Genomic DNA, 17,472 nt, shown 5'->3' with positions numbered 1-17,472 from the left:
GCAAAGGGCAGATGTCACAGTCAAGGTCAAGGGAGGGCAGAGGTCAAGCGTGAGGTGCAGGATGAAAGCCAGTTTTCAAAATTGGAAGTATCAGGCCTGAGGTGTACAGTCCAGCAGGGTCAGAGAAGTGGGACAGATGCGTGAGTGAATGACATCCCTAGGACAAGCACCAGGACAGGTGCTGAATAAGGTGAGGACTCTTGAAGGCTGGGGACAGTAAGGAGCATCAAGGGGATGTTAATCCTCTCAGTGGGGCTTTTATTTACTCCCAGCGCCTAAGTAAGGAGAAGCACGTGGGGGAAGGTGAGTCATGCCCAGCTACAATAAGCCAGTACAGGAAAGGCAGAAATGAGAAGCAAAACCTCTTCTGAGACATAAACATACTATTATTCTTACATTAAAACATTGCAGCTGGGTCCAGGTCTCTGTAGTTCCACTGGAGGTGATAATATTGTCTGATAATTATTGTTCTTAATTTCCCAAGAGACAAAAAGGGTGAGACCACCTCCATAGATCCAACCAGGCATATTTCCAAGATTCCAAGCTACCAAGCGGGGTTGCCATGAAGAGCAGGGCAGTTTTTCTTTCTCTCAGGCCAGAAAATGTGTAAAATAATCAAGTCATTCATAGGCCGTTGCAGAAACTTGCTGGCTGCTCCCATGGGGTGGTCCAACTCTACCTGTAGGCACCCACAATATTCAAAGCTCTTGCCCAATAAACATTCTCATGAAAGAAGACAAATGAGCAAGGCTGTTTCATTAATTTGATATATTGAAGTGCCCTTCACGTTCAAGTGGAGGCTGGATGCTCAAGTCAAAGGTGTTGTAGAAGACATTTCTGCTCTAGATGAGAAGATTCCCTCCAGCTCTGAGAATCTCTAATCTATTCATAAATCATCATTGACAAATGGGATGTAGGGAAGTGTGTGGCACGAGACAAGCTGTATTTAAAGCCACATGTGATAAAGGAGTCCATCAAAAGAGCATGAAAGCTGACAGTCTTTTTGGCGTCAAAGGACAAAGAAAATTTTGTGGCTCCGATCTTTCTGCCATAAATGCTCAATCCTGCATTACCCATGTATGTTGCAAGTGTGGTCAAGAGCTTCGAGGACTGGTGTTGAGTCTATGGGGGACAGAAGAGACCACGGTTCATAGAGGAAAAAGGACTGGAAAGGAAGGATCTGCAGTCATCGATCTAGTGGAGGAAGGTAGATGACTCCCTTTTGCTCTGGAAGGAAAAGAGGTTTTTAGTCAGATACATGTATGATTTCTCACAGCTCAAAAATAAAGTATGCAATGTTCAGCAAAATCTGAGCAGTAGGCATTGACAGTTTTAGCCTGCTTTGTCAAGATTTTCTTAGTACTTGACAAACTTTAATTCAAATTCACAAACTCCACAAGATAAAAAGCAGAAACTCACCGTCTGGATTATTCTTGAGAGAGATGTGTCATTGTGAAAAAAAATGTTTTTTTCCTTCATTAGCTATCATTTATTGGATTGTGATTAGTGCTGTACTTTATTTTTAAAGAAAACATTAGTGATCCACTAACCCTTCAGAGCTCAATTTCTAGCAAAGGGGTTGGTTTTACTTTGATCTAATAACATGCTTTCGTACAGTATCACCTAAACTGGGGTTGAGGTCTACGAAGAAAAGCCAAGCTCCTGGCCCACTCTATGTTCAAAGCCATGATCCAGTTCTCATTAATATTATATTTTGATAAACTTGAACAACTAGTGAATCCAGAAGCAGGAAACAACCTTACAAAGCTGGACTCTAAGCTCTATGACAAGAGAGATCATGTCTGCCTTGTTCATTCCTATATCCCAGCAACAAGTAGAGTGCCTGGAACACAGTAGATAATTAATACATATTTTTTGAATGAATTTTTTCCCCGGAGTACCAAGAACCTATATATCTCCTATTTCTCCTTCCCTTTTTCTCTACTCCAAGTACCGCTTTCCAAAGGTATCTACTCTTAAACATTCCATGTTTTTGAAAAATGAATTTAGAAGGAAGAGGACTTTCATATGATTGGGATAGAAAAATGTTGACTGAAGTCTTGAAACAAAGGGCAACATTCCCTCAGAAGTCAATAGTAATTAATAATAAAAATATGGTTTGGAAAAAAATAAATCAAGATCACTGTATCTTCTCTTACCCAACTTCTAGGAGGACAGTGCACTTGGACAGAAGTTGCTCTACTTTGTGGGTGTCAGGTATCACCTAGGAAAACAGACCATGCTCCTTGCAAGCATTACCCATGCTGTGTGTCCCCTGTGTGGTGGCTGGGTTGTCCCAGGTCCTTCTGTGATCTGAATGTGACAGCTAACCCATTTCTAAGTGAAGCTTGGAGTGGCAGGTGCAGAAAATTAAACTCTCGAGAGACTCCAAGGACTTGAGAGACTTCCATGCGCCTCACCTCGGGGCCTTCTTCTCCAAGCTAGAAGAGCAACGCCAGCCAGGACAATGGCGAGAACAATGGACCCACAGACAGCTTTCATCACCAAAGGGATACTTTCCGATTCTGAAAGCAAGCAAAGGAGGAAAAAATCCACAAGTCCCCTTTCCCTTCCATGTTAAGTTTCTGGGACTTTGTCCCTGTAATCATTGGGAAACCCAACACTATTTTTCTTACTGTTGCTTCTCACCCATCAATCTGATGGCTAACAAAAATGTGCTTGTTTTCTTGTGTTTAATTTAAAAATTTTTTAATTTGCAATATGATAAATAGCAATAGATAAAACCCACATAAACAAAAGCTTGTTGGGGTCCTCAATAGTTTTGCAGAGTATAAAGGAGCCCTAGGACCAAAGACTGTGAGAACTACTGATTCACAAGAACCCTGATCCATCCTCCCCTCCCGGGCAGGCAGCATGGCTTCCTGCTCACTCCTTTCCTCAGCCTCACTCCCCGTACAGCCACGACCCGGTCCTTACCCTGAAGAACCATGTGGAGGCCACAGTGCTCTACATGACAGGAGTAAAAGTCACTGCTCTGAGGATCCAGCTCAACTGAAACCCACGTCTGATAAGTTCCATCCCCACTGGGAAGAATGTCTCCAGAATCCATTTCTTGGACAATTTCTTCTCCGTTCTTCTTCCAGACCATGGAAATTTCTGGGGGGTAAAAGCCATGAGCTTTGCAGAAGAGAGTTGTAATCCCTGGAAGAGTTTCTTTGCGATTTATTCTGACCAGTGGGGGTTCTAGGAGGAAAAAGCCAAAGTTAAATAGAAGTGTCCTGTGGACTGGGCATACAGTATTAGAACATGGCTTTCCTAATTAATTTACTTCATTGCAGGAAACATCTAAAACCAAGAATGACCCAGCACCCAGGTTCATCAACAACAAACTTCTGTATTATGTATTTCCTACGCCGGCAGTGTGCTAGGTGATGAAGAATGTGGGGTGAGCCGTGCTCCATCCTCCAAGGAGGGGAAGCCATGTAACTTTGAGTATTTGGAAAGTGTGCTGGGATTGTTCACTGTTAACCTTTGAAATACCTTTCTGTGTCAAGGAAAACTGACCCACAAAATGTGTAAGTGATTGTCCCTCATAAGTAAATTCAGCAAGAAATTAGAACTTCTTGTACTCAATTCTGTGTTTAGTGCAAATAAATAACACAGAAATCTCTGCTCAGGTTTGGCTCCAAATTGCCTTGTCCACTCATGCCACTTTGATGACTGTCACCAGACACAAACATACGTCATAGATCATGTCATGGTTGTGCTCTCAAGGGGGCTACAGAAAGTCATGTCATAGAAGGGCTCCAGCAGTGACAACAAAGAATTATCCATTTGTGACCTTGCTTCCTCGTGACTGCTCTGTTGATTTTCCATATGGTCCTGTCCTTAACATTTCCTGCTGAAACTGGGGCACGGAGCCATACAGAGACCGAGGGGCCTGCTTCCTGCTCCTCTCTAAGACTCACCTTCTCACCTCCACCTTATCATCTGCCATCCCGCTGCAGGGAGGAGCCCTCACCTCAACAATATTGTCCTTGTCTTTTTGCGAAGGCATGAGATTTAGTCGTTGAAAAAGGCTTTCCAACATTAAAACTAAAATATAAATGCCACTAGGAGAGACTGTGCTTTTTTGACAGTGCCTGTGAGAAACTGACCCTAGATCCCTCTTTTGACCAAAAGGTTGAGAATCCGTTATGACACTCATGGTAGACAGGAGGCTTGGAGGGGGAGCAGATGCATTCAGGTCAAACTTCCCACACACATTGTGTCTAGGAGCTTTCCATAGCATGATACAGACAATTCATTTTAAATAATAAGATCATACATGAAAAGTTCTGTATTAACTAAAAGTTGAACAATTGAACCATGTCTTTATAGTATCAGAGGAGCTCTTTGCTGAAAGGAATCTTATCATTAATCCTCCAGTGAAGCAAAGACCCTCTTTTTAAGTCCAGATTTTCATTCCTGCTGCTGTTGTGAGAGCCCTTTGTTACTAAACAAGTTGTGAGAATTGCTCCACCTCCCAAAGCATTTCCCAGCTGATTGTCAACAGGAGATGGAAGGGTTTGCCTCGCTGGAGCCCCCCAAAAGGAGGTGCCCTTGGAGTCACTCCACTCTGTCAAAACAAGTGAAATTGCTAAATCTGGTCAAGACGTTGCTAAAAAGTAACCAGGGAACGTTCTCATGGGGAGTTACAGATCACAATAGTCCGACTAAAGACATAAACTTCAGGTAGGGTGGACATAACCTAGATGAGTGGAAGTTGTGTACAAAACCTGCAGTTCTGGGGATGCAGGAGCAGCCTTCTCCCTTCTCTTTACCTGTTCTTTGGAGGGTGTCATTGCCATACTCCAGGAATCTCTTTAGCCAGGCAATGCATTCTTCTTCCAGCCAATTCTTTTGATACTGTAACTCATGCCGATTGGCCTCCCACGCCTGCTTGGTGATGTGGGCCACGTTATCTACAGCTATCCAGGAGAGGGTGTCTTTATTGAAGACTAGGAAATCCTGTCCGTCATATGCGTACTGGAGAAATCCCGTGGCGCTTCCGTCCTCCAGCATCTCACAGCCGATCATTCTCTGGTAAGTGTGAAGCCCTGGAACACACACACAAGCCGGGGGGATCTGCACAAGGACCGCAGACCCAGAGGCCCTGAGCTCTCAGGGCTGGAAGCATCCTCTGCCCTAACATGTCACCCCACAGGCCTGCCATGGCATCGTTGAGTCCCCAGGAGGAACCACTTATGGAAGCCCACCTGTCAACAGGTATCTGTGGAGTACCTACCGCATGCCAAAGGAACGTGATAATTCCTGCCTTGGGGAGTTATTGGACCACAGGAATGATTAATTGATAAACACTGTGGCTATTCTGAGTGTGCTGGAGGAGGGAGAGAGAGGCAGGAGTCAGAAATATCCCTGGGAAAGTTAATGTCATGACGCTAAGTGAGCAGATCGCTGAGCCTGGCCACCAGGAAGTGAGACACAGACGGGGCAGACTTAGGGTGGGAAAGGAGAAGTTGCATGTCAGAGCCCGAATGGGAATGGGATGGGGATGGGCGGGGGCAGGCAGAGGGCTCCTGGGGAGGAGACGGACCATTCGGAAGAGGCACAGGGCAGATGGAGGCACTGAACTCATCAACCCGGTTTCCCAGGCTTTGCCAAAAGCCACAGCAAGTGCCAGTTGGCAGCTGCTCTCACTGGAGGTCAGCCCAGGGGCCTGTCTGCTGGGTGGGGCTGGTGGGGACAGCATTCGTGTCTGCCACATTCACACCTGAGTGGTTGTAGTGCCTCTGCAGGTTCTTCAGTTCCACCAGGGACGTGTGCTGCCAGCCCCTCAGCAGCTGCGTGTACCTCTCCCAGTGATCGGGCGCGAGGTTCTCTGCCATCCATGGGGCCTTTGGCTCCTTCTGCCGAGTGACGCTGTTATACGTGGTGATAGGGTGAGAGTCCACGTAGCCAACTGAAATGAACTCAGGTACCCCCTGGCCAGGATCTGAAACGCCCAGGCGGAAATATCTCAGAGAGTGAGTCCCTGGGAAGGAGGCAAAGAAGGGAGACATGCAGTCACAGACGATCCCAGCCCATAAAAGACGTTCCCCTGACCCCACACCCATGCCTCCGGGGCCCCAGCTGCTATCTCCTCCCACAGAATTATAGAACCCCAGCAGTTAGGGCCTAGAGGGGACTTTTAGAGCTGCAGCCCCATGACTTGGAGATTTCTTTGCTCAGATTTGGAAATTTAGGATGAAATTTTACAAGGTGATCTCATCTTTAAACAAAGCATAGAGCGCTGCTCTGGAAGGACCAGTCCCTGGGCCCCTGGCGGGAGCTGTCCTTATGAGATTGAAAACTCTGATAATCCCAGCCCCTTATTCTACCAAGGAAGCCTCTGGGTGGATAAATGAGGATGCCCATTCCACCCCTGTGTGGGCACACACACATACACACTCACAAACACACAAATACACACACACACACACACACACACACACACACAGGGTCGGTCAGAGCAAGAACCCCCGCAAAGACTCAGGCCTCCTGAGAAAACTTTTTAAAAACACAGTGCTTTTCCTGTTACACCAAGCCACTGCTGAAAACCATTTTCTCATTCTTTTTCTACTTTTTCTAATGCCTAAATATCGCTCTAAGGATTGCAATAATCAGTAAGGTTAAAAGTAAACTAAAATGAAACACAACTGTGTGGCCCTCTCTGTCACTCTCACATGGAACTCTCAGCTTGCACAGGAAGCTCAGGGTCTGTGGAGACAGACAAGGCGGTTTCAAAGTCGCGTGATGGATGCTGTGATGGGATCTGCTGGAATGGGCCCTCGGGATGATGTGTAGGGGCGATCTCAGGGACAGAGAGGAGGTGAACAGGCTCAGGGGCTAGGAAGGGATGGGGGGTAGGGGAGGGGGAGCAGGGTGGAGCATGGCTAGGAACCAGATGACCTAGGACAGCTGGAGCACAATGTCACAGAAAGGACAAGGAGAGGTAACCCCCAAGAGGCAGGAAGAGCCCAGGTTGAGGAGGCCACAGCCCCCAAGCCATGCCAAAGAGCTGGCAGACAGAAGTCACGCAGCAACGATGTGTTCTTCCCCTACTCTACCCACTGCTATCTGGAAACACCTATGTCTGAGCCTTTTGTCCTGTTACCTCCTGCCATTTCTGACCCATCTAAATCCTTCCCAGTCATCAAAACCCATCTCCAAAAACACTCCCAGGACCAGCCTTGACATCTGCATAGCTGAGTCAAGATGACAAATGAAGGCTCACATACCAGAGATACAGACATGTAAAAGGAATAAATCAAGCTAACAAACTGTTAAATATGGTCTATCCTCCTACCTTGAGAAATGGCTTCCATGTGACCTTGAAGGGCGAGCTCCAGTTGGACAATCTCAGACTTTGTGAAGCTCTGGATAGAGAAAGCTGGCCTCCACCCTCCAGCCCCAGCCCTCGGCCAGAGACCTGCCTCCTTCTCTTCCCACTCTGGGCTCCGTCCTCCCCTGCCAAGGGCCTTGTGCCCACATTTAAATACCCCTGGTCTCTCATTCAAGCTCCATGCACAAACACTGCCTCTTGGCCACCCCTCAGGCCGGCAGCACAGTCTACTCTTAGGAGGAGGGACCAAAGGAAGAGCTTGCTGTGTAGACCTCAGCAGCCCTGAGTCATCTGGGCAGGGGACTCCAGGTTCCTGGTATTTAGAGTACAGTCTAGAGTGGAGGGGCACAGACACAGGGTGCCATCTCCCTTGGTGGATCGTAGAGTGCCAGAGCGGGGCTGTCTGAACGTGGGACCACATCTGGGGCTTCTCTTGCCTGTGTCTAAGAGCTGTACTAGATGCCACTTCCCCAAAGTCTTTCCAGATTGCCCAACCCAAGGCTGATGTCCCCTTTAGGAACTCCCCTAGCAGCACTCGGATCTTCTGATGTGGCCCCCGTCAGTGTGGAGAACCTCACACAGGTGCCAGGCTCCTATTCCCCAGGCTGAATGCCACTTCATGAGGTTCACTCCTTCCTCTTCATTTATAAACACATAGTTCAGCGGGGGAAAAAATCAGCTCACAAAATTAGCTTCTGTGCAAGCAAGTTTGTATAGACTTTTTCTTTTCTCCAAAACTGCTTATGAAAAAATTCATAATGTGCTACTCGTCTTGGAGAACTGACTACCCCAAGGCCACAGGGTACCCTTACCTGAACTATTAGGGGACACAGGATGCCCTGAGACTGAACCAGGCCTCCTGGGCTCCGTCTGGCTGATCTTACCAGTTCTGCAGAGCCAGTGTAAGCACATCTTTCTCCCTGCTCCTTGAGCTGGGGCGGGCAGTTTGGCAGGGTTCCAAGTAGGTGCCCCTGCCCACTCCAGGCAGGGTCTACCCTGTGTGTCAGCTGCAGTGCTGAACAAGACGGAGGCTGGTCTCCCTCAGGCCTGGGCAGCACCGGGCCCCCAGTGCCCCTCTGTGTTGCTCTGACCTTGCACTTCCCCCTTTCCCTTCCTGTGGTGGGTGGGGCTGCACTGGGAGGCAGTACAGCGGAAGCCTCTGAGGGTGTCATGAGAGTCTCTCTTCATAAAAGTGGTGGTTTTTATGAAAACAAGAGCCAGAGGTTGAAGCAGAAGCAAAAATTCTATTGTAAAACCAAACAGCTGCCAAATTCTGCCTTCTATTCTATTTCTCTTTGTTTACCTTCTTCCTCCTCCATCTTGAGGCACTTACCAACTGGGACTTAGCTTTTCTCCTGTGTATTTCTGCAAGTCCTAGCACTTGGAAAATACATGGTGAATTGAGTTGTTGAGGAAACACTTTATTTCTCTGCTTCAGAGATATGCTGAAATGATTATGAATCTATTTAACCCGGAAAGTATACTTTAAAAATATTTTTCATTAAAGGGAAGGCTGGTGAATGGGGAGTAGAGCTGAAATCTAATCTACCTCCAATCTGGAATCTGCAAAAGGTGTATATGCTTGAATCTGCAACTGGCTTTAAAACAGTCCCCTTTCTCCACAGCTGGAAAGGTTTTATGGCTATTCTAGAGACATGCAACTGTTTAAAGAAGGAGGCAAAAGGAGGAACAAGTTACGAACCTTAGTTCTCATACTTTCTCGATATTCATTTGTATATTCAACACCTCTTCTGTGCCAGCCATTCTTCTAGGCCCTGAGCGCACACCAAACAAAACAGATAAAAATGCCTGCCCTAGGTTGGTTGGGCACAGTGGCTCACACCTGCAGCCCCAGCTATGCCGGAGCTGAGGTGGGAGGATCACTTGGGCCTAGTAGTTCAAGGCTGCAGTGAGCTATGATCCAGCCACTGCACTCCAGTCCGGGTGACAGAGCAAAAAAAAAAAAAAAAAAGTCTGCCTTCCTGGAGTCTACATTTTAGTAGGGGAAAGGGAGGCAGACAGGCAATGCAAAATAAACAAAATATATATGTTTCTAAGCACAGTGGAAAAAAACTAAAGCTGCAAAGAGGAATAGTTAACAAAATTTTGAACAAGGAGGCCTGTTAAGGAAGACCTCCCAAAAAGGTGACTTCTGAGCAAGTGCCCGCAGGGAGTGAGGAAGACAGGGAGATATCCCTGGCCAGCAGTCTGGGCAGGAGGGATCACGCAAAGGCCCTGAGGAAAGAACCGTGCCTGGCATGTTCTAGGAGCAGCAAGAAGGCCTGTGGCTGGAGCTGAGCAAGTGAGGGGGAAAGAAAGAGACAGAAATCACTTCCGAATTTATTCTTAGGGGAAAAACTCACAGAAAGCAGATTCCAGATAAAAAAAATGGGGAAAGGAGAAAAAAGAAGGAAGAAAAAAGATGCTGTGTTATCAAAGCTAAGTTGGATTGGTGTAGAACTTCCCCTGGAATCTGGGCTTTTGTTTTGTTTTGTTTTATGACCTCTGGGGTCTACATTCCCGGTAGATGCCAATAAGCAAAAAAAAAAAAAAAAAGTATTAGCAACTTGGGGCGTTATTGCCCAAAAGGAGGATTTATTCTAAGTGAGTATCACCAACATCATCTTCAAACATAATATTTACAATTGATGTAATTTGGCTTTCTTATAAAAATATAACTTCATAAAAATTTGCATTATCCAGTGTTAAAAGAGGGAGATAAAGAGAAACACGGTCTGTTGACAGCACTGGCCAAGTACAGCATAGTGGCCTTTTTCTGCCTCAGTCTCAGTCTAATTCCTGATTTGGGAACAGTTTTTCTCCTCCAACCAGCCAGCCATGACTTCAAAGACTGCTGGGCCCCTAAAGGCTGGACTCTCTGCTGGTCACCTGCCTGTGCACCCCTGGCACAGCCAGCGTGGCTCCGCTCCAGGACACCACAGCCTCCTGCTCTTCGTCTGCCACAGGCCCCGTCACCCATCTGGCACTTCCACAGGTACAAGGCATGCTTGCTCCTTAGCTGGGCTTCCAGAATATTATCTCAGCTGCAATAGGAGGTTGCTTGACACTTAACGTCAGTAACTCACAAGATGGGGACAAGTTCATGGTACCCTTTCTTCTCATAGTATGTTAAACCTTGTGATCATTTATATTCTACTAGAATATGTTGCCCAAGTGATCAGATTTCTACTATGACTATTAAGGTTGAATCATTTGAAACAACCAATATTTGACCTACAAAAATGGCAATTTCATACCTTTCGATCTAATTTTCTGATTCTCTTCTTGCTCCAGTAACTATGAAATTAGGTTTCTCTCTCCTTTTCCATGAACAGGTGATCAGCATTTGCTCATTACGGAGCTGAAATCTATACTTTAAAAATTGATCTTCTGTTCAGGCCAGCCACGTTCTTCTCAAGGGGCATTTGCTGCCCCGTCCCATCAGCTTCTGATAGACATTGCTGGAGAGCCTGAACGGCACAACAAAACCGCTCTTCCACCAGGTGCAGTGGCCACTTTATAGTCCTAAATTGTGTTCCCGTTAACCTGTAAATTAACCAGTTGGGCCATTTTTTATAAAAGGCTGTGAAAATCGCTGGATTATAAAATAATTATTAATGTATTTTCAGGCATTTATCCATGGGGGCATTTTTTTTTTTTTTTTGAGACAGAGTCTCACTCTGTTGCCCGGGCTAGAGTGAGTGCCGTGGCGTCAGCCTAGCTCACAGCAACCTCAAACTCCTGGGCTCAAGCAATCCTCCTGCCTCAGCCTCCTGAGTAACTGGGACTACAGGCATGCACCACCATGCCTGGCTAATTTTTTCCATATATATTTTTAGTTGTCCATATAATTTCTTTCTATTTTTAGTAGAGACAGGGTCTCGCTCTTACTCAGGTTGGTCTCGAACTCCTGACCTCGAGCAATCCACCCGCCTCGGCCTCCCAGAGTGCTAGGATTACAGGCGTGAGCCACCGCGCCGGCCACGGGGGCATTTTAAATTTATTTAGTATCTACTATGTATAAGGAATTGGGAGGCGATGTTAGGAAGAGAACAAATCAGACGCCAGTTCTTTCCTCCAGGAACTTACGGCCTAATCAGGGAATGAGAGCGCGTAGCCTGGATAAACGCAAGGCAATAAGGCACGGCAACAGCAGCAAGCGCCACCTGGGAGGCGCCAGCGGCTCAGAGAGAGACCCCGCTCTCCCGTGAAGGGATCCGCTGGGAAATGCCTCCGAGAGAAGGTGGCAGATCAGCTGGGCCTTCAGTGGCACAAAGGGCAGCAGCGTCTCCATCACAACCATCGTGGCTGCATTTATTCATCGAGCACACACCGTGTGTTAGGTACCATTTTACACCCTTGATAACCAGGGGTTTCATTTATTCCACACAAAAGCGTTTTGAGGTAGGTCTTAGAATTCCACGCCACAGATAGAAAAGAGGTGCAGAGAGAGTAAGGGAATTGCCCGAGATCATCCTTAGCATCCGTAAGTGCAGGAACCAGGAATCTCACTGCAGCTCTCAGATGGAAAGCCCCTCCCCGTCAGACCACCCGACCCTCCCTAGCCACGTCCCCAACCCGAGCTGTTTCTGCTTCTAGCCCGGGCACCATCACTGCTCTCTCCCGCCCCCTAGTGTCAAGGGTGACTCACTGTCTCCCATTTCCCAGTCCCTGGGGCCCCAGGCTCCAGATCTTCCGACAGGGGGCAGTGGGTCCTGATTGGACAACCAGGTCAACTAAGTCCCGATTATTTGCTGACCTTCCCAAGTAGCCCAACGCCTTCATGAGGTCAAAATGATTCTGATTCCTGGGAACTACTCTTTGGAATTTCAGGCATCGTGGGAATGAGAGGGAGAAGTGGATGGCGATATTTTTAGTTAAGAGGACCTCTGGACATTTCTCAAACCATGCACTGGGTATGCTCTAACAGTTCTTTCTCCACGCAGAAAGAACAGCTCATCTAACTACAGGGACTTACAGAGAGCCTAAAAGTGCTGAATGTGACAGTTTGACTTCTTAGCTACTCTCTTGAGGCTACCCTTTTGGAGGTTAGCAATGTCTCATTTTATATAGGTTTTATTTTATTTTTTAGACAAGGTCTCGCTCTGTCACCCAAGCTGGAGTGCAGTGGTGTGACCATAGCTCACTGCAGCCTTGAACTCCTGGATTCAAGTGATCCTCCTGCCTCAGCCTCCCAAGTAGCTGGGACTGCAGATGTATGTCACCACGCCTGGCTATTTTTTTAGTTTTTGTAGAGACAGGGTCTTACTTTGTTGCACAGGCTGGTCTTAAACTCCCAGACTCAAGCAATCCTCCCGCTTTGGCCTCGCAAAGTGCTGAGATTACAGGCATGAGCCACTGTGCCTGGCTTAGGTTTTATTCTTTTCTGAATTTCCAATAAGCACAGTCCTAGCTGCTAGGGATACAGCAATGAACACATCAAAGTCCCAGCACTCTGAGCTAATTTCTGGAAGGGAGATTGGCAATAAATAAATATATAATACAGGGTCAGGTGGTATAAAGGTTATGAAAGGTTACTAAAGCAGAGAAAGGAGATAGCGTATGGAGAAGGCTGATCTTTTAGGTAGAAGGACCAGGAAAAACCTCTCTGAGCAGGTGGCATTTGAACAAGGACATGAATGCAGTAAGTAAGTGAGCCATGACAAAAGAACCTTCCAGACAGAACAGCAAGCCCAAGTCTTTAAGGAGGGTGTGTTTGAGAAACAGTGAGGAGCCCCTGGGTAGGGCCATGTAGAGTTTTGGAGATGAGAATGAATGAGCTCTGGTGGTTTTTTTCCCCTCAGTACTCTGTATGCTTTGATGACCACATGTCTCACATTTCCCAGAAGATTCTCAATATTATAAATTTATACTTTTTAAATGATTCATTGAAGTTGTAACAAAATCTGATTTGATATGTATACTCTTGAAATATTTTTCCTAATAAATATAAATTTGCACATCAGAAAGAATGTCCTTTGTCATCTGTCTCAATTTGAGTTTCCTAAAATAAGTGTGTAAAAGAGTCATGGGTTTGATCTTTAACTCCGGCTCCCTCTTGGCAATCCTGTGGTGTAAGAGGATTGAGGTCAAGTGAAAACAGACAGATATTTCAACTAGTCAGAAGAAAAATCTACAAATTAGTTGAATTTCCCAAATTTAGATAGATTCAATGTCAAACAAAAAGAGGGCTTTAGGGGAGTGAAACATTGTCTTGGAGAAAATCCTATTGCATGTACCTTGGCAACAGCTCCATGGAAACAGACTGAAGTCTAATAAAGTCTATAGCTGTGGACCACTGCCGGTCTGTGGCCTGTTGGGAGCCTGGCCTCATGGTGGGAGGTGGGTGGGCAGGCGGGAGAGGCAGGCTTCATCCGTGTTTGCTCCCCATCGCTGGCATCACCACGTGGGCTCCGCCTTCTGTCAGATCAGCGGAGGCATTGGATTCTCATAGGAGGAGAACCCTACTGAGGGATCTAGGTTAGAGAGCCTGGCACCTGATGATCTGGGATGGAGCTGCCGTGGTGGTGCTGGCGTTGGGGAGTGGCTGCAAGTGCAGATTGTCACTGGCAGATAGGTTTGATCGCACAATGAATGTGGTATGCTTGGGTCGTCCTGAGACTAACCTCCCACCATCACTACTCACCCCTTCACCCCCACGCCCGTCCGTGGAAGGATTGTCTTCCATGAAGCCGGGCCCTGGTGCCAAAAAGGTTGGGGAACACTGGTCTATAGCAAATGAACATATTTTCTCTTGTTAACTCTTTGAACTCAAGGTCAATCCTAAGCAGATAATCTGCAAGTCTGTCTTTTAACACTAGCCCAGTTGGCAGCTTAGGGAGCTTATCCACCATCAGTCCTTGTCTGTGAAGGACTCTACCATTCATGAAGTAGATTGATACAGCAGATTGGTACATCCATAAAATTATGAGCAATATCAAGAGACTGACCTTGGTTATGTCAAGATGAAACACACAAACCACATATAGTTATGCAAGAAAAATCTCATGCAAGACCCCAGCCTTATTACACTCAACCATATCGCCAGTTCACAGTTTCACACAGGCTGAAATGAAGAACAGGAGAGTTGTAGAAGCATGAAACACCTTTTAAATATGAATTCTGCAACTACACTAAACCACAGTTTCAAATTTTCAATCATTATTGCCGCCCCATCTCTCTATGGCTCACAGTCAAGTAACTGCAATTTCTTAGGGCCATTACCTGTGAACATAAATTCACTCAGGAAGCATTTATTAAGTACCTATTGGGCACTAGGTAGTGGCAGACAAATAAGAGAAAAATGAGGATATCTCTCCCTGCCTTTAAGGATACCCTCAAAGGGAATATTGGTGTAAACAGAAAATTATAGACCTGTGAACAGGAGCTATGGGCACACAAAGGAAAAGCAGTCAACTGCAGGCCGTGGAGGTGATGAGAGCAACACATTGGAACTGATACAGGATTTATTTTGACATTTTCTGGAGTTGTGTCCCCAAACACTCTACCTCCTCCCTGTGTTTCCCCACCTATCAGTGGTATAGAAGCCCCTATTCAGAGCTAGCACTGGGCACAAATATCTAGTAGACAGTCTTTTTTCCTAACCTCATATCTTTTCCCTGTGGATGTCCCTCAAAGCTTAGGAATGTTCAGTGAGGGTCCTGGTAGGAAATAGCCTTTGTCCCCTTAAGGAAGGGACTCCTTACAGAGGTTTGTCAAGGTTAAGGAACAAGCAAGGATGAAGAGTACCCAGAGCTAGCAACTATAGGAAGCCATTATCACCCTGGGGTTGAAGAGATAAGAATAGCAAGGAGTGTTACTGATGCCCCTTGGAAGCTAGAACCATAAAGAAGGGTTATTCAGGAAAGACCTTATCACAGAGGCACACAGCTGCTGCCTGAGACATTACCTAGAGAGGGGGAGGAGCAAGAAAGATCCCAGACTCTCTTTCCTCCCTGCTCTCTGATCTCTGTCCTTTCAGTGTCTCCCATTGGGTGAACCCAAACAGAAATCGGCCTGCAAGAGCGCCTGGGGGATGTGGTCTAGCGGTCAGCCTCCAGGACACAAAGCAGGACAGAGAAAGATGGAGTCTAAGGAGTCAAAAGGAGAACGACCAGCACAAAGTGACCTTCCCTACCCTTTATAACTTACTTGCTTTACTTCTCATTCCACCAATTATCAAAGTGTTCACATCCAGAGGCAAAGTGATATTATGGAAAAGCCCTGGACTGAGGACCAGAAGACCACGATCTACTTCAGATTTCTCATTATGTGAGTGTCATCAATCTCTCTAGACCTAGAGAAAAATCTAGCCCTCGTCTGTAGGTGGGGATATTTTCTTAGCCTATCACAAAGGGTTAGTGAGATTGTCACGTGGGATAACATGTTTAAGGAATATTGTTTCATATTATTGGAGAGTTCTTTGAGGATGACATGCAGGTAATATATAAGCCTTTTAACTTCTAGAAATATCACCCTTTCCCTCCCTCCTCCCTTCCTCTTCCATCTTCTTTTCTTATCCTCACCCCCAATCTTTCCCACTTCTGACTTAAATGATGAGACTTTCTGGATTAAATTTTGATGGAAGCAGAGACTACGACGTCTGTCTTGTTCACTGTCGTATCCCCCGAAGTACCTAGCACATTATAGGTCATCAATCAATATTTGTAGAATGAATACACGAGCGATTTGAAAGAGTATCTTCCTGTCGTGCTCACCTGTCACCACTTGTGGTGGTGGCCGAGTTCTGGGCATTGCCTGCCAACCCCTAGGAGTGCCAGCCTTCCGCTGCCCAGGGCAGAGAAGCCTGGTGCTTCCAGTCCATAGGCCTTCTCGCATATCTGAAGCAACAGAATGTGTCTGCATGGGCTCTGAAACAGTGAAAAATTCTTCCTGCAATCCTAGCACTCTAGGAGGCTGAGGCAGGAGGATCGCTTGAGGTCAGGAGTTAAAGACCAGCCTGAGCAAGAACAGACCCCGTCTCTACTAAAAATAGAAAAAAAACTAGCCAGGCATGGTGGCACGCCTGTAGTCCCAGCTACTGGGGAGGCTGGGGCAGGAGGATCGCTGGAGCCCAGGAGTCTGAGGTTTCAGAGTGCAGTGCACTGTACCCCAGGTGACAGAGTGAGACCTTGTCTCAAAAAAAAAAACAAACAAAAACAAAAAACTTTTCCTTCTACTCAATTAATATTTTTTACTGCCAGTAAACAAGCCCAGAGCCATGATTTTATCTGTCTTGGATCTTTTGTTACAGGTAGGGCTTGTGGTGAGGAGGAAATGCATAAATAAACCTGAACAATGGATCTGCTCCACTGCTCAATGCCACTGAAACTCTGACTACATCCTCAAGAGACTGGCTACGTTAGTATTTACTTTTAGGTTTTTTTTAAGTCTCTTCCACACCATCCAGAGACTTGCTAAGTTAGAAAAAAGGAGAAACAAAAGTAAAAGAAAGGACACGAGCAGAAAATAAGGGAGGCAACTCTTGGACGGAAAGTGAGGAAGTCACAGGGCGTCTTTCCAGAATGGCTTCCACCACCTCAGAAGGTGGATGACATCAAAATGCCACAAACATGAACTGGAAAGGCACTATTCAGGTAGTCCATTACTCCTAAAGTCCTGAGGGTAAGACATACACTTTTCTGCCCCGGGCTCCTACATTTTACACCACACGGTTTAGGACGAAAAGCTGTTCCTCCTCAGCCGCCTCAGCTTTGGAGTTAGAAGCCAAGAGAACTTGGGATACTCACGGGCATCGCTGTGCTTCACCGTTAATGCAACGATGACAGGGAACAGGAGCACCATCATCCCCCCTAAGGTCCTCCTCTTTCTGGATTCTTTTAACTAGATGGGCGTCCAGAGGCTAGCAGCTATGGGAAGCTACTGACAGTTCCCTGTTGATCCTTTTGAGAACCAACTGGGTAATGTAGCTACTGAGCGACACACATGGCCCTCTCCCAATAAGAACAGTGAAAGCTATGTAGTGTCATCAGTTGCTAGGTAGAACAGAGAGAGACAAAACGAAAGCACTTTCCATGGTCCCTTTTAACCCTCTCTTGGTTTCAGACACAGCTTGTTCCTTTCAGTGTGCCTGTCTTCACTCTGTTCCCAACTTTTAAATATTTCTG

At 46.4% G+C, this 17,472-nt stretch overlaps 1 protein-coding gene across 4 annotated transcripts; it reads right to left on the bottom strand.

Annotated features, from left to right (window-relative positions):
* Positions 1-365: 365 nt before the first annotated feature.
* LOC123626832 (major histocompatibility complex class I-related gene protein) lies at positions 366-17,269 on the bottom strand. 4 transcript variants are annotated; one of them, XR_006731034.1, is made up of 7 exons: positions 17,095-17,269; positions 5,735-5,995; positions 4,785-5,060; positions 2,938-3,204; positions 2,421-2,525; positions 2,160-2,224; positions 366-1,227 (listed from the first exon to the last, which is right to left on the bottom strand). XR_006731034.1 is itself a non-coding variant. In XM_045536065.1 (7 exons), the coding sequence occupies exons 3-7, from the start codon at positions 5,847-5,849 to the stop codon at positions 1,187-1,189; spliced, it is 804 nt and encodes a 267-aa protein (XP_045392021.1). In that variant the 5' UTR covers positions 5,850-5,995; positions 10,603-10,891; positions 17,095-17,268; the 3' UTR covers positions 366-1,186. The 4 variants fall into 4 exon arrangements, 3 of the variants coding, with proteins under 3 accessions (XP_045392021.1, XP_045392019.1, XP_045392020.1); XM_045536065.1 differs by lacking the exon at positions 2,160-2,224 and adding an exon at positions 10,603-10,891 and having other exon boundaries at positions 17,095-17,268; XM_045536063.1 differs by lacking the exon at positions 2,160-2,224.
* Positions 17,270-17,472: the final 203 nt, after the last annotated feature.

The sequence above is a fragment of the Lemur catta genome, chromosome 23 (genome assembly GCF_020740605.2).
Source record: "Lemur catta isolate mLemCat1 chromosome 23, mLemCat1.pri, whole genome shotgun sequence".
In the NCBI taxonomy this organism is placed as follows: Eukaryota; Metazoa; Chordata; class Mammalia; order Primates; family Lemuridae; genus Lemur; species Lemur catta.
This window is presented reverse-complemented; position numbering and strand designations above follow the sequence as displayed.

What these genes read in the sequence shown, in the direction of transcription:
- LOC123626832 (XM_045536063.1), bottom strand. Translation starts at nt 17,152, where the DNA reads ATGATGGTGCTCCTGTTCCCTGTCATCGTTGCATTAACGGTGAAGCAC. An exon ending in TGACACCCTCCAAAGAACAG is followed by an intron (nt 3,205 to 4,784) that starts GTAAAGAGAAGG and finishes TTTTCCTCCTAG; the next exon opens with AACCCCCACTGGTCAGAATA. An exon ending in TTGGAGAAGAAGGCCCCGAG is followed by an intron (nt 1,228 to 2,420) that starts GTGAGGCGCATG and finishes TTTTCCTTCCAG; the next exon opens with AGCAAAAGGGAGTCATCTAC.